This window comes from Pundamilia nyererei, unplaced genomic scaffold (genome assembly GCF_000239375.1).
Source record: "Pundamilia nyererei isolate P.nyererei 1_Seehausen unplaced genomic scaffold, PunNye1.0 scaffold00031, whole genome shotgun sequence".
NCBI classification, from domain to species: Eukaryota; Metazoa; Chordata; class Actinopteri; order Cichliformes; family Cichlidae; genus Pundamilia; species Pundamilia nyererei.
Genome location: NW_005187432.1, coordinates 1,659,991 through 1,676,596, shown reverse-complemented (window position 1 = coordinate 1,676,596; position 16,606 = coordinate 1,659,991). Strand labels below are relative to the sequence as shown.

Sequence of the window (16,606 nt, the reverse complement as noted above, 5' to 3'; positions counted from 1 at the left end):
CCATGTTAAACATTTCCATGCTTTTAGGATGCAAACAGCTTGCATAAATGAAAATGTCCTCAGATATATTCGAAACCAGCCTTTGAGGCTGGATTATTTCCTGAGCTTTGAGAAGGAGTAATATATAGAATTATTAGTTTAAAAACAAACAAACTGATGCATGATTTTAGGAAAAAATGTCACTTGTTCAACTAATTACAAATTTGATTTTAAAAAAAAAAGCAATTTTATCAAACCTGTAGCCTCACAGGCTGCCGCCTCATCCAAACGGCGAGTAGATTTAGACACAAATATAACTTGTCACAGTGTAGATGATGTTATATTAATGTTTCCAGGATCCTGGTTACTGAGCTTTGTGAGGAAATAAGTAGCAGGGGTGGAAATCCTTAAATTAAGGTGTTTGTGAGCATGAGATGCTGCATAGTGTCCTCCTAGGGTCATTCTTTTGTCTCTTCTCAGAACGAGTTTTTAAGAATGTATAATATGACACTGGGTGTCATATTGGGAGCACTGACAAAGCATTTTTTAAAAATCATATCTGACATGTCTCCAGTTGTTGGCTAGTTGGCCTGTATGGTCATCTTAGGCGCAGAGTTCTGGGTGCGAGCACAGCTGCTGTTTAAAGCAGCCAATCAAAATAAAGTTGGCTTAAATGGAGCTGAAACAGCTTGGTCGAGAGGATTACTTTGAACTGAATCATGCAAAGCTATGGCTTAGTCCAGCATTAAAAATGGGCAGCAGGAAATGAGTGTGATAACATAATGTGGTGTGGATTTGATAGAACACAGGAGAATCATAAAGATTCACACGTTTTTTGTTTTGTTTTGTTATCCATATAATCTAAACCTAAACAGAAACATAAAAAACATGAGTAAAGAATGAATTTGCAGCTTTGGCATGTTTGAATTCTGCTTCTGGTTTCTCTGCTAACGCTCAGTTTGGTAGAGGCTGAGATCTGAGATGCCCAAACCATCCTACCATGTGTGAACAGCACTGTCACAGCGGCGTCCGCGGTAAGAGCCAAAGTGACAGATGGAATAAATTAGAGAGACAGAGATGGAAGCAGACAGAGATGAAAACGATGAGCACAAAACAAGGCAAAGACAGATACAGCCCTGCTAAATAATGTTTCCTTAAAGCATTAATAGGTAATGTTAAGAAACTTTATCAGTTTACATGAAAAATGGACTGGGAGGGGAGATTTTTTCCTCAAAATGTTGACATGATTTATCTGTTATCTGGTGATGATTACTGAGAATGAAAAATGTTCTTGCATCATTTTAATCATTCGACAAAAATCTACACATTGTGTTTCACAATGAGCAAAGATGACAAACCAACACAATCCTCTGGACACACCTTCTCATTTAGTGGTTTTTCTTTATTTTTACTACATTGTAGATACTGAAGACATCAAATATATGAAGGAATATATATATGGAAATATGTAGCAAAGAAAAAATAAATAAAATGACTCAAAAAATATGTATTATAGTTCCTCAAAGTAGCCACTCTTTGCTTTGTTGGAAGTGCTGCAAACCTTGGCCTTCTCTCAGGGAGCTTCATGATGTTGTAAGAGAAATGACATCTCCATTATTACTTTAGGAACTGGAGGTCAGTCAGTCCGGAAAATTGTCAAAACTTTAAATGTGTCCCCAATTGCAGTCGCAAAAATCATCAAACGCTACGACTAAACCGGCTCACAAGAGGACCGCCCCAGGAAAGGAAGACCAAGAGTCACCTCTGCTGCTGAGGATAAATTCATCCAAGTCGCCTCGGAAATCAATTTAACAGCACCTCAGATTAGAGCTCAGATAAATGCGACACAGAGTTCCAGTAGCAGACACGTGTCTACATGAACTGTTCAGAGGAGACTGCGCGAATCAGGCCTTTATGGTCAAACAGCTGCTAAGAAACCACAGCTAAGGAAAAGCAACAGGGAGAAGAAATTTGTTTGGGCCAAAAAACCACAAAGAATGTTGTAAGGGCTATTTGACTAAGAAGGAGAGTGACGGAGTGCTGCACCAGATGGCCTGGCCTCCACAGTCACCTGACCTAAACCCAGTCGAGATGGTTTGGGATGAGATGGACCACAGAGTGACGGCAAAAGGACCAACAAGTGCTCAGCATCTGTTGGAAAACCATTTCAGGTGACGGCCTCATGAAGCTCATCGAGAGAATGCCAAGAGGTGCAAAGTGGTAATCAAAACAAAGGGTGGCTATTTTTTAAGAATCTAAAATATAAAACATGTTTTGAGTTATTTCACACTTTTTTTGTTTATCACATAATTCCATAAGTGTTCATTCATAGTTTTGATGCCTTTAGTGAGAATCTACAATGCCATGAAAATAGACACCATTAAATGAGAAGGTGTCTAAACTTTTGACTGGTAGTGTATGTTATCAATTAATCTTCTGTGCCTTGCTGATTACCTGACTGACTGTTTAATCAGCTGATTCTCTTATTAAGCCCGTAAATCCTTAAGGGGAAAAAAAAAAGATATCATTAGAAATTTCTTCATTAGCTTCAGCAGGGTGGTTTCTGCTTGTTAATGGCATCCTCTAACACCACAACACTCGTTTCCAGCCAGCCCCACTAAGTGCAAAATTACCACTGTTGCATCACACACTACCAGCAGGTTTTTCACTTTTTAAATGCAAGTCTGATTACAAGGGCAAATGATAATTTTCCGCAGAGAGGGGAAATAGAAAGAGAGAGAGATGGAAGTCAGAGAGCATGGTGGAATAAGACAAAAAGATAGAAATGGAGGGAAAATGGCTTAAGTAAAAGCTCACATTAGTATTTCACTGCTTTTTTCCCCCCTGTAGCACTTCTGCAGAACACTTTTGGATGGGTAACCCGATGCAGCAGATGGTTTGTTACACCGAACCATCTGGAAAGTAGTTCTTAGAAATTGTTCGCCAAAAAGCCAGGCACTTTTTCAAATATTCGTAACAGATTATTGGGTCTCACCATCTAACTTAGCGCTCACTTCAGACAATCACAGGAATGATCTATAGAATTTAAAGAGCACCAAAGAGAAAAAAAGTCAAGCTGCAAACTGAGGAGCTTTGAAAGTTGGCGAGCAGTCAGTGCAGCAATGTATGTAGCAGAAGCTGGCAGATTCTTACCATCTATATAAGAAAAATTTGTATTTTAAAGGGACCCACTTCCAAAAATACTTGGCAGGTGATCAGATGAACCATTTGTCACAAGAAGGATTTTTAAGTCACAAGTTACCATGCAAGGCAGTTGGTGAGGCAAATCCACATTAAACTTGAAGGCAGCTTGGAGATTTTGCTAACTTACAGAAGGTGTATCTGTACCCAAATGTACTGGATTCTTTTACCTGTCGACCAAGTTTGATGATAGTTTTTATTCAATCCTGTTGTCAAAGAGGAAAAACAGTCTTCTCTTCTGACTTTTAATTAACAAAATGTAAGTGCCTTCATTAATGACTTTTATCTTTTTGTTTGCTGTATTCTGCCTCCTTTTATTGCTTCTCAAGTGTTTAATTCTTAGCAGCATGTGCAGGTGGACAGGTTTAGCATCAATATAAACAAAAGGCCGAATTATACAGAAGACCAAAAGTTCAAACCTGACCTGATATGTACTCATAGAAAAGGACACCGATGTTTTCCACACAGACTCTTAACAGATGACATTGCATGTTGGATCAAAATCTGACAATGCTTTTCTACATTCATAATTCCATCACTTTTGATAACATCACCAACGCCACTGGCTGAAATGGAGCCCCAAACCATGACAGAGCCTCCACGTTGTTTTACAGATGGCTGTAGACACCCACTGCTGTACCTCTCTCTCCTCCTCTGTACATACTGATGAGCACTTCAACCAATGAATCATCACTCCATCACACCTGTTGCCACTGATTTTTCAGTCCAGTTCTTGTGTCACCTGACACATCTCAGTCTTTTCTCTTTGTTTCACTTAAGAATGGCTTCTTGAAAGCCATGCTCCCACCAAGACCATATCTTTGAGGCTTCAGTGAACAGTAGATGGATCAACTTAAGGATCAGATAAATCTCTCAGGTTCTGTGTCTTTTAAAAAAAAATCTGAAGGACATGACTTTCAGATACTGTTAATCTGCTGTCAGTTCTTTTTAGGCCTGCCATCGGTTCTTATTTCCTGGACTTGTCGAGTTTCCTCCGATTATTTTTATTTATTAATTTTTTTAAAGATCCACGGCACACTGTGCTGAGTTATGCCAAGTTTTCAGGTAAAAGCTCTTTGGGAATCACCTGGTTGGTGCAAAAATACTATTTTATGCCTGTCAAACTGTTATCTTTGTAATTTTTCAGCACTTGTTCATCCCTTCAGTTAGGTAGGATGATTCACTTCTTCAGTGATTTTATGAAACTGTGGCTCCTTGGAAGAAAATTATGAAGAAATGTGGAGCGGCTCTAGACTTATGCACAGCACTGTATATTTAGCTAATTTAGCTAATTAATAACACTAGTATTATACTATTATATAACTAATTTAGAACAAAGGAAACATGAGATGTGAAGCATAAATATGTCCAGCAAATGGCAGATATTGGAATTGGTGTAATTACAATTTTCCCCCATCTTATTTCTTAAATTACACATAATTTCTTAACGTCCAGCTCTATATTGTTATTCCTCGACTCCCTCTGCCCCCTTTTGGTGTACCGTCTCTTTAAGAAAACTTGGCTGCCCCTTGAAGTGACTTCATATGGGAAAAAAACAGAACCCGCCCAGCACTGTTAGCTTTTGGCCCAATGGGTTTACCTGTACATACACTAACCTCTATATTTAAGATTTTATCTATTGTCAAATGAGCATCCAACACTGCAGCACAGAATGTGAGTGAAATTAAGGAAAAGCTTGATATGCTCACTGTAAAGACACTCTGGTGCTGTCATCATGATTTCCGAGAATAGGGAGATAGCCTTTTTTTTAGCCCCTAATAAGTCTGAGAGATAACCTGTATCTCCCCTGAAGCAGCAGCAGCTTCATTGAAGCTGGATGATAAAAGGAGGAGACGGGGATGGTGAAAGGCTACAACACTTTCATGTAGAACTGAGGAGTCATCAAGCTGCGTCATGCAGTCTTGAGTCAGTATTTTCAAAGTTGGAATGACATCTGACGGGGCAGGAAAGAAAACCTTTCGTCCCTGCAGTTGTTTCTTGAAGGGAAGTGCTGGACAACTTGGGTGTTTGAAAGCACTCTTTAAAAACCTACAACTGCTGAAAATACAGCAGAATAAATCGGTTAATATTATTAATGACAAAACATTATGGGGACCAATTAAAGTAATATGCAGCTCTATGATTTTCTTCTTCTCTTCTCTGTGGTAGCTTTGCATGATTTGACCATGTTAAATATGAGCATCCATGACTGTAGCAGCATTTAATGACAGAAAATAAAAAAAAAAAAAAACATTACAGACCATTTTAAAGTCATATAAGCATCTTAAGCTTGATGGTTTTCCGTTTAGGTTAATTAATTGAATGCCCCTAAGCCTCTTAACAAAGAGCAGTTTGTTAAGAGGCTTAGTGGTTTTATGAAAATATACTTTATTTTTATTTATATAGTTTATTAACTCACTGACTGCCAGTCACACTAGATAAAAAATAGGATGGTGTTTGGTGGTGATGGTGGTTTCCCAATGATTGCACTGAATTTCTTTTCATTTGGCAACTGTTTGCAGTTGCAAATTAGAGGAACTAATTGCAAGGAGATTACAACTGTCCAACTCAGCAGAGCCGCTTCTAAAAAAACTGCAGATTCAGGGATCAGTTCCAACAACGTTATTCTATCAAGGTGTGGAAGAAGACCCAAACTGTCACCCTGTCACTAACACTGACATCACTCTCCACAATGAAGTAAGCTTTAAATTTCCATGAACTGAGAGAGGAATAAAGACGAGGCTTTCAAACCCACAGTAAGTAACAATGAATCTAACAAATGAAAGTGATCACTTGTACTGATGCTCTGATGCTTACAGCATTCAGCATTTTTCAGCTCATTTTTCCAGCCCACATCTTACTGATGTGGTCCAGAAACAACTGGAAAAATAAATCTGAGTTCCTGTATTGCAGAAAAGTCTCCTGGAAAGGTTGACGGACGATTTCCCTCGCAGACAGTGCTGTTTTATTTTCATATCAGCGTGTTCTTTTTAAAAAAAAGAAAGTCAAAAACAAACAAAAAATGAAACATGTCAGCTTCCTTTCATACATACATGACGTGCTCATATTCATAAGGGTTCACAGAGCTCCTGCTACTTTGCTTGACACAACACTATGAGCGACCTGCCGGCAGAACAGTGGGTGGTAAAAGATATGAGAGAGATCAGACAAGAACGGTGAAGGTTTTATTCAACAGCTGCCAGCCAGAAGAAAGTTGTGAGGCTGTGTAAAATGTAAATACAAACAGAAGGCAGTGATTTGCAAGTGATTTAAATTCTAGAATTCTTTAAAAATGAAATCTAGACCTAAAAAAACAGCATTTCAAAGATCTTTTTCTTTCTTATAAAAAACTTGCTCATTTTGAACTTGTGATGATCATGAAAATGGGGAAAGGAGTCGATTTCTCAGTGTGCTGCATCACCTCTTCTTTTAAGATGTCTATGCTGTTAAACTGAATTTAATACATAGTTCAGTATCTGTCTATCTGGGAATTGAGGACTTCAGCTCCTGTGAGTGTGTCTTTCACACTACTAAATAAATGATTTCAGCTGCTCAACAGTTCGAGTCTTCCATTGTGATAGCTTTTGTTTCAAAATGCACCAACTGTGGACGGTGTGCGACATGTCATAGGCTTCTGTAAGGGCCAATGCTGTGAAATACTTGCAGAATGTGGTTCAGCAATGTGCTAATAAAGAGAAGCAAATAATAGAAATAAGAAGGATGCAAAACAGACACTGTCTGGATGGCAGTAAACTAAAAACTGTATATATCGTTCAGCATTAATGATGCCTTCACGTATTTGTGACAGATGCTTCTGAACTGTGTTTATAGCACATCAGATGGTTTTTCTCTTCTTTTTGCTAGTGTGCTCCTCTTTAGATGATCAAGGCATAGACGCCATTGACTGTCCCTCAAGTTCTGTAGACATGAAGTATACAGACAACATCTGGGATGTCAAGCATTGGTGCAAGGGACGCTGCCAAATAGTGCCACAGACTCTCCTCTGCCCCCGACCCCTCCCTGAGGTTTCTTCCTGTCGCCAAGTGCTTGCTCAAAGAGGGCCGTTTGATTGTTACCTCACAGGTAAAGACTGTGATTTGGTACTAAAAATATAACATAATTGAATTATGTGAGCTCTCAGGAGCTCACTGATCCGCTGATCCGGGTCTGTGAAAAGATCCTCCAGGATACCATCCACTGTCTCAACAGTCACATCCAAGAAGTGACAATGATCATAAAGGAAAACTAGAGAAAAATCAGTCATAAGGGCATCACAGTCAATCACAGTGCAATGTCCTGTTGACATTGCTCTGCAAAACCATTCACTTTTGGGGGTTGCCTTGTTGTTTAACTTGTTATCATGTTGACTTGCACCAAGACAGGCAGTCGTTTCTGTTTTCTAACTGGATAGATTGATATCCCTGACGTCTTACTGGCTTTATAGTGTGTCCATGCAGTCTGTCACAGAGTAATGACGGATGCTCATTTCATCTGCAATAATGTTACTTATTAACCTATTTAGTCTTTTGCTGTTCCTACTCCAGCTTTTGTTTGAGATATGCTGCTGGCATCAAATTAAAATGGCAAAAATACAAAAAAACAAACAAAAAACCCAATTACTCAGTTTTAAATTTTCCCTTTTTTATTCTGTTTTTAAATACGTTAACTTCTGTTTTAATAAATTAGACTTTCTATTTTATTTTCCTGACAGCACAGTCGCAGATTGTTATAAATGGAGTGAAATCCTAAATGTTATCTTGATTGGCTGACCTCTCATTATACGGTATAAAATTTGTTCGGGAGACACATCTGAGTGTAGGTGACAGTTGTTGCATTTGTGGGTGACATTTTCCTCCAATTATCTGCTGCTGCTGTGAAAAAGCTTTTGGTCTGGCTCAGCGTCTGTTTTTCAAATCCTCCGACAAACTGGTGTTAATTCAGATCAGTCTGGATTTGTCCTGAGAGTCCATGAAAAGGGATTTTAGCACTGATATATGGGTGTGATCGAGATCGCGCACACACATACACACTCAGACTACTGATTAAATAACCTTTTGGTGACCGTATCTTTAGTGTTTTTCCACGGTAGCAGGGTTGACGGTGGTTAATGGAGGGTCTGTATGTCCCAGATCTCTAATTAACCTGCACGTCTGTCGTGTCTTCAATTAGCAGACTGAGCCACAGTGCCTCACTGTACTGTCATGGCATACTAATTGATCACAAAAAACTGAAAACCTCTTCCTCTAGGGGCTGGAAGTAACACTGAGCACAAATTGGAAACAGCAATGATGCATTTTTCTATTTTGTGACAAATATTACTTAGATGGCGTATATATTTGCACACGAGATTGATCTGAGAGCTGCCTTTAGAGTCACAATGCAGATTCAAGTTAATAAAAAAATACTGACAAAGATATTGGTTGTTCCACATGGAGGAGATTGGCAACTTATAAGCACCATTTCCACTGATTAATGTGATCGTCTTTACTTGTATTAACATTATCTGAATCCGTTAATTGATTAACAACATGGTTAACAGCATCCATCAGATATATTGTCTTTGACACGGATAATATTGGGTTTATATACCTCGTGGTTATAAACCAGATTAAAAAAGAAAAACAGTGAATCCCTACATTTGACAAGCTTAACCTAGTTAATTTTAACCAATTTGTACAGATAATTATTCTGTTTGGTGACAAAGTGATATAAACTTCTCTTAGATCTAGTCTATCATGGAAAATAAAATAGTAGAAAAGAAAAATAATGCATGCACTACTTTTTAAAAATGAAATCCATGTAATGCTGCAGAGAGCAGATGAACAGCACACGGAGTCCGGCACAATAAAAAATGCTTACATAGCACCAAATCACAACAACACGGGCACCCTGGGGCGCCTCTGTCAGTGCGCCCCAGGGTGGCTGTGGCTACAGTGTAGCTGCCATCACCAGTGTGTGAATGTGTGTGTGAATGGGTGGATGACTGGATATGTAAAGCGCTTTGGGGTCCTTAGGGACTAGTAAAGCGCTATATAAATACAGGCCATTTAAAACACTTTAAATTGTAAGATGATGAAGGCATGGACAACGTTATGCTGCCTGTAAAATCATTTAGCATGACCGGTTTGGTGGTGGGTCACCAGAGCGTACAGGGCGCAGAGGGTAATTAACACCACACAAAAAATAATTCCAGCAAAATAGACGAACCTGCTACATCATGTTTTTTTTGCAGTGTTATTTTGGTAATTCATCCCATTGTGTGTCTCCTGTGTTTTAACTTCTCTTTGTCGTCCTTCTGATTTCCTGATTGTTTCCAAATATGTGTCATTCTTCAATCATATCTAATCTTGTTCACTTTTCTTTTCCCCCTGTTTGTTTCCAGCGTGTCAGCATCTCCCTTTCTGGGCTTCTCGTGCCCCTTTAGATTCTTGGTTTGTTTGTTTTTTTCCCCCTTTTTTGTATTTCATGTGCTTTCTGGAGCCAGTTAATGCCTGCTTTTCATTATTTAAACCTGCCTGTCAGTCCTGGATCTGGGTCTTCTCACAATCTGAGAAAATGGCCCCAAGAGTGCAATTATATGCAAATCAGTAACGTTAGACTTCGTGCTTTCCGTCATCATAATTTCTCTGAAAGGGGGACTTATTTAGGCTATGTGTGCCTAATAAATTGCTAAATGTCAAACCGCTGTTGAACTCTAAGTACTGTAGACACGCATCAGTTTAAATGGGTTGTTTTCTACTGACAGACACAAGTAAGATGAAGATATCTGTCACTTCCTCCCTAGTCTGACTTGTGTGTGTGTGTGTGTGTGTGTGTGTGTGTGTGTGTGTGTGTGTGAGAGAGAGTAAATTATTAACTAGCAGCTTGATGAACAATCAGCAGCTGCTCTCTATCACCGTGCGTGCCCATGTTGTCAGCTCTTACCCATCATGAAGATGACCTTTGGTTTCTTCTGTTCTGTAGAATAACCTGTCAGAGGGAAGAAAATCACAGTTTAACATGTGGTTCAGAACCACACACCCATATACTTGTGTCTCTAAGGCCCATTTTCTGTCCTCCTAACCTGACCTTGATCCTCACAAGTAAACCTCAACACCTTTTTTTTTAGGCTTAATTAAAAGTGTCCATAAATATAAAACATGCAATACAGCCGCAGTAATAACTAAACATGTAATGGCACAGTTTATTTAGCTGACGACATCTCCCTCCTGTTGTCTGTTCATCCCCTAAGGGGACTAATTCACGAGGAGAGGAATCGAGCATGTGCAATCGGGGTGAGACTCCCTTTCTGTGTGGCCGATTCGTCTCCTGTGTTTTTCCTCCTTTTGTGATTGGCTGATGGTGTGTGTTCTGTTGTTACACCCTACCACAGAATTTTAATTAAGCATATATTTGCAGTTTCCCCATGCATTACCCCGGATGCTAAGTAGGAAAGGTTTTGTGAGCAATACTTGTGCACAGAGCTAAAGCGATAAGCATTTGACTTGTGCGTTTTAATATTTCCTGTTTAGTTTTCCGAGGAAAAACATTTTGTAAACAGCGGCAGTTTGTTTACATGAAACAGAAGCTGTAACCTTCTAACTTTATCACGCAGTAAATACAGGTGTGCACAGACACACTGCTTTTGCATAGTTGATCAACTTTATGATTTTGGCAATTGCAATGACATCATCCTGGTAAATTCATGCTCCGTGGAGGCACAGCTCACTAATAGTTATAACTCTTGTGGAATCACTGGAAAAAACTGTTAAATCCAAATAGAAAATATCAAGTGGTAGCAAAAATCTTCTTCTTTCATTTGGCACAGGCACATCTGCCTCCATCCTGCCCCTAGCATCTTCTTCTCTCACTAACCCTCTGCATGTCTCCATGTACTACATCAGTCACTGAATATAAAGTTCCTATTCTCAACCTCCTCTTATTCCTTCCTGTCCTTTCCTCTTGCTGTATCTGAAAAGGCCCCCCCTTTGCCTTTGGCCAGCAGTTCCACCCTGTTTGAAAACAGCACAGGGGGTGGTCGTCCTTAACCCAGTGCCTGAATGATCCGTTACAGAAGTCACATTCCTGATGAGCTGCATGCTTGATTTGGCAAAGATTCCCATCCTGACGCAACCCTCCTCATTTATCATGAGTACACTGGCACACGGTTTCCCCATGGCTGGGTTGGTAGCAAGAATCATACCAGTAACATAATAATGAAAACAGTTTGTACTGTTGGATAATGAGATAAACATCAGGTCTAAGTGGCGACAGTGAATCAACAGATGAGCCTCCCCTCGTATTACACAATCAATACTGTTGATGCAGAACAGTGCTGACACACACACACACACACACACACACATACACGGCTGCAGGGAGCGGTTCATTGTGGTGAAAAATGGTTACATGACACTTGGCATTTACTGAGATGAAACATTTTGTGATGAAATGCTAGACTGAGTCGACTGCAGGCAAAAGGGACTATGGTGGAAAAGTAGGAAGAGTGTTACTTTGCTCCTTTTTAAACTGAAAATCAAATAGCAGTTATTTCCTCAACTCACTTTCTGTGTTTCCTTCGGCGTATCCGATTTCTTCCTCCTCTTCAACCTGGAAGAAAGTGAGAAATAAAGGTCTTTAGGTTTTATTTATGTTCATATTTTTCCAAAATATGTTTCAAATACTGTGTTTGTGCAGCTCCACATGCTTTCCACATATGTCCCAGTGTATTTGTTTATAAACAGATACACCCATAATTAATAGTAATAGCTACTTTCAAAAACAATCTAAGAAGGTGAGAAGTAGTTTAGAAAATTCCATCAAATAATGAGTTTTAATAAGCACATTTGAAAGAGGATAGTGAATGTCCACAGCTGTGAGCCTTGGATAGCATTAAACAAGCTACTACAATCATCCAGACTTCTGGTTTCAGGTTTTCGGCCCTGCCTGCACAAGGTTACTTTCGATCAACCGCAGGAGAATTGGTGCGATATTGGCTGCCAAAGTTTCTCTGGTAGTTCACCTCAAAGGTAATGGGTTAGGCTGAGGTGAGGGCTGCGTGAAGGCCAGACATCATGCTCAAAAACAACTTGTTAATAGCTCCAGGTTTGTACACAAGGGAATTGTCATGCTGAAAGATTGAATCTTGTAGAAAGCAAGGCCAAAAACACAGGTTGTCCATATACCGCTGGTCATGCCCACAGCATTCGACAAAAGAACACAGAAAAAGGCTTCTTCTTCTTCTTTGTGTGAACTGCTTGTCAGATGGTGATTCTGGAAATCACTCCTACCTCGACATATTTCTGATGTCCTATTAGGGGTGTCTGTGTTTGACTGTTCAGCAACTTCCTGAAACTGACAACCTGATGTTAACACCAATTTTGTGGCATGATTGAAAGCACTGTGAGGGAGAGCGAGGTCTCAAGGTTTGTGCTTTCCCATTTTTTTTTGTTGTACAACTATTGGCGCTGTTCATGAGCAACAACATAGAGATGCTGCCTGAAAGTACAGACTGTTTTCCCCTATTTTAAACAGGTACCCAGGATGTTGTATTGGCTGTTCAGATTGGGTATAAACATATTTGATTTGCAACACTGTAGCTCAGACAGACTGTAAACCATCTTCTAGAAGAGATAAAGTATGTATTTGAAAAAGAGATTGGGCTGAGTGTCCCTACAGAGCAATCACATGGTGCTAGCCTTGAGGAAATGTCTCTCAGTAAACTGTGATGGCAGAGCAACGACCTTACGGCAAATTGAGCTCTAAAGCTGGCTAGAAAACTTTGTCACTTTAAGTGGATGCAAACTGCTTCAGCCTGTTAAAAATAATAAACTAAAATAAAAAAAATCCCAAGTGTCATTTGTGCAGATTTTCCTTTTCATTACTATGCTCCTCAGCTTCAGCCATCTGGATCACTCTGGCATGCATTACCTACTAATTACTCAAGTGCTACCAATTTAATATGTGTTTAATTCTTATGATTTAACAGTCCGATGAAGGCAGAAGCAGACAGGAACATTAATACCTGAATAGGTGATGAGAAAAATGGATAAAATGAATACTCGGACACAGGTGACAGTATCGCAGGTGTGATACTTCTGGTATAAGAGCAGGGACCCTTTTAGACATTAATTTGAAAGTATAAGGAATGGAGATACACTGAGGTCATTATTCATACATACAGTCTGAGTCATTATTTTAGGACTGTTTGAGGGGCTGACACTCCACTGAAACTGCTCTTTTCAGTCTCTGTGATCATCTTGTAATGGGATCTGATGCAGGGAATTGTTCTGTGCTCATTTTGCTTGACCTCAGTGCGGCCTTTGATACCGTTGACCACAATATTTTACTTAATAGGCTAAAAGTTTTGGCTGGATCAGCACTAGACTGATTTTCCTCCTATTTATCTGAAAGGACTTCTTCTTCTAGGGTGAGAAACTTCTCCTGCTACACTGCTTGTTTAACCTTTGGGTTCCACAAGGTTCATTCCTGGGTCCCCTGTTGTTCTCTTTCATCATTCAGTCTTTTTCTGGCATTTCTTATCATTTCCATACTGATGACATTCAGCTGGTCATGTCCCACCAGCTGGATTGACTGTCCACCCTGATTGTTCATCCCGGATTAGTGATTGGCTCTCCAATAATTGCCTTGTTTTAAACTGTGACAAAACTGAGGCCATTTTCAGTTGTGAGCTGTAGTCTTCTCCTCTGAACTAGAGAAAAATGCTCATGCGTTAGTATGATTACACCTGAGTTATTGTAATGCCTTTTATACTGGCTTAGACAAATCATCTCTGTCACACTTCTAAGCGATACAAAATGCTGGTGCCAGACTCCTACACACTTCAGCAAGCAAGCTTGCATAAGACTGATTTTATTCTCTTTACATTGGCTCCCAGTTGATTTTGGAATTCATTTTTAAATTCTCACACTTGCATCATGCAGAGCAGTAAATGGACATGCTCCGGACTACTTATCTCAGCTTCTTGTGAAATGCACTGTTGCTCACTGTCTAAGGTCTTTTGGTTATCCCTTGTATAAGACTAAAGCTAAGGAAGAGCCTAGCACTAAGGCTCCAGATCAGTCTACCATTCCAGCTCAGATCAGCTGAGTCTTTGGAGTCTTAAAAAAACCCTTTTCCTTCTGCTTGCATTCTTTTTTTTTTTTTTTATCTATGTTTTTAATTATTTTTACTCTGTTTTAACATGGGTCACTTTTGATATTGTGTTGTAACTGTTGTTCAGCCCTTTGTGACTTTTATGTATGCGAAAAGTGCTATTTAAATAAATGTTCATTAGTTCATTAAATATTATCAGCACTTACTACAGGTTGAGATGAAGAAATTCAAATGAATAATTTCAAAAGGACACAGAAAACTGTAAGTCAGTCAAGCACCTGCTTGTAGGAGTGTAAAGAAAAAAACAAACATGAGCTCCTCACTAGTGTTTTGTTGGCAGTAGAAACTATTCAAGTCTTGACTCAACACATTTTAAAAAAAGACAATTGTCTCTAGTCTAAACAATACATTATATGCTTAATCACCTCCATACTTTTCTTCAGTTGCCACCAAAAGGCATGTGAGAAAACTGAGCCTCCAACCTCACATTTGAGAGAAAAACATTGAAAGTGAACCTAAATAATGTGTGAACTCTCTGTTAGCCAGCAAATAACTTGTCTAACAGGTGTATCACAGATCCTTAGTCAAAAATGTTACTGAACCGTAATCAAACACACAGGTTCAAATATCTGCACGAGATCATCATCCTACAACACAAAAATACGAGTGGTTTATAAGTCAGTCAGATGTGATTAGAGACTGTCCTTTCAAACAAATGACCTTTAGTAACCATACGCCTTTAGCACACACCTTTAGTTAGAGCCACAAATCCAAATAAGAACACAGTGAGGGTGGATGCTGCTTGTTTTCTGTGTCTAAACAGCAATCAGTGTTTTTGCATTTAAAATTGTGTAAATCATTCTCTAACTTTGGCAGTGTGACGAAAGCATCCACACATTATCAAATTAGTAATTTTAACTGAAACCGTGATTTTTTTTTCCTAAACCCAGCAGATTGGTTTTAAACCTAAACCAGACCTGTATTTTTCAGCAATGATTTTAAAGTACTGATAAAAGCTAAAATAGTTGCATGTTATACATACAAAATTGTGCCTTTTGGATAAATACACGTTAGTCAATTTGATTTAACTTTAACTTCTTTATATTTAATTCTTTATAACTTGGTGTACCTAAAGTTTATTAGAGCACAACAAGCTTTTTTCAGTCTATGAAAACATTATTTGGTTTGGTTATTAACAGCAAAGCTTTCTTTCATTTCTTACACCCTAAGGTGAACTGCTAAAGTCTCAGTTGTTACCTGGATTTCATGTGAAACATACTGTATTGTTCAGTTCTTAGAGAAGTAAAGTAAGATGAGTTGTTCTTGTGTTTTATGGAGCAGTTTGCAGTGCGGAGAGTCGTAGAGAGATCGGGCTGCCTGCCAGGAAACACATCAGAAAGCAGCTAAACATCAACTGCAGACTGTTGACTAAAGGAAGGATGACTTCTCTTTATGTTTCCATCTATTACTGGTTCTTGACTTCACATTGCTCTGTCGCCTGGTTATGATTTATACGTTTGGCTTTTTGCGGCGAGGTCAATGTGAAGTTGAAATGGAGAAGAGCAGAGATGTGACGTAAAGTGAAGGAGAGCACTGTTCGTGTTAAATAAATGCCGTCAGTGTGGGGGAGTGCTGGGTGCCAACGACAAGCCAGCTTGGCATGTGGGTACACCAACTGGTCTGATGACTCAGAGAGAAACACATGCACAGCGAGCATTGAGTCCACGTGACGGAGATGAAACATGCAGGTAACCACACACGAGCCGCTGTAAAATCCACCAACAACAACAAGACAACATTTTTTTTTTTAATTCTCATGATGTGAAGACTGTATGTTATTGCTAGATGTCACAAACACATACTCCTACACAAACATCTCAAAACCTAAAGCTTGTGTCTGTATGAGCAGCTCTATGAGAATCTTCACTGTGCACTACCAAATATAACTGTCAACCGATGTTGGAAAGGCATCTGGCTTTTTCTTAGATCCCTATAAATGAGGCAAAAACTAATATAAAACATCCATCTGAGTGTGGGACGTATGGAAAAGTCATGATGTCCCTCAGCAACAACCTTTTATTATTTGTATATAAAATATGTCTGTAAATTATACTTTATGCTAGGGCTGTTCATATAACGATATAGATTGGATAACGACATAAAAACGTCTATCGTTTCATTTTACGCTATCGTTTGTTTCGTGGTGTCGCAAAATAAACTGTTTACGGCAATATTTTTTCATCGTTTTGATGGTCACTGTAGTGGCTATATTAATTTCTTAAAGTTCTCTCTTTCTCTTATATTTAATGTAACCACACTACAGACGGACAAG

The 16,606-nt window shown here is 39.1% G+C and overlaps 1 protein-coding gene across 1 annotated transcript in view; it reads right to left on the bottom strand.

Annotated features, from left to right (window-relative positions):
- The window catches only part of ak5 (adenylate kinase 5), a 100,416-nt gene that overhangs the window by 24,656 nt on the left and 59,154 nt on the right, over positions 1-16,606 (bottom strand). Inside the window, exons 9-10 of the mRNA XM_005729009.1 lie at positions 11,724-11,769; positions 10,105-10,149 (exon numbers count right to left, since the gene is read on the bottom strand). Of these exons, the coding sequence (XP_005729066.1) occupies positions 10,105-10,149; positions 11,724-11,769 (91 nt within the window). The remainder of the gene's footprint in view (positions 1-10,104; positions 10,150-11,723; positions 11,770-16,606) is intronic.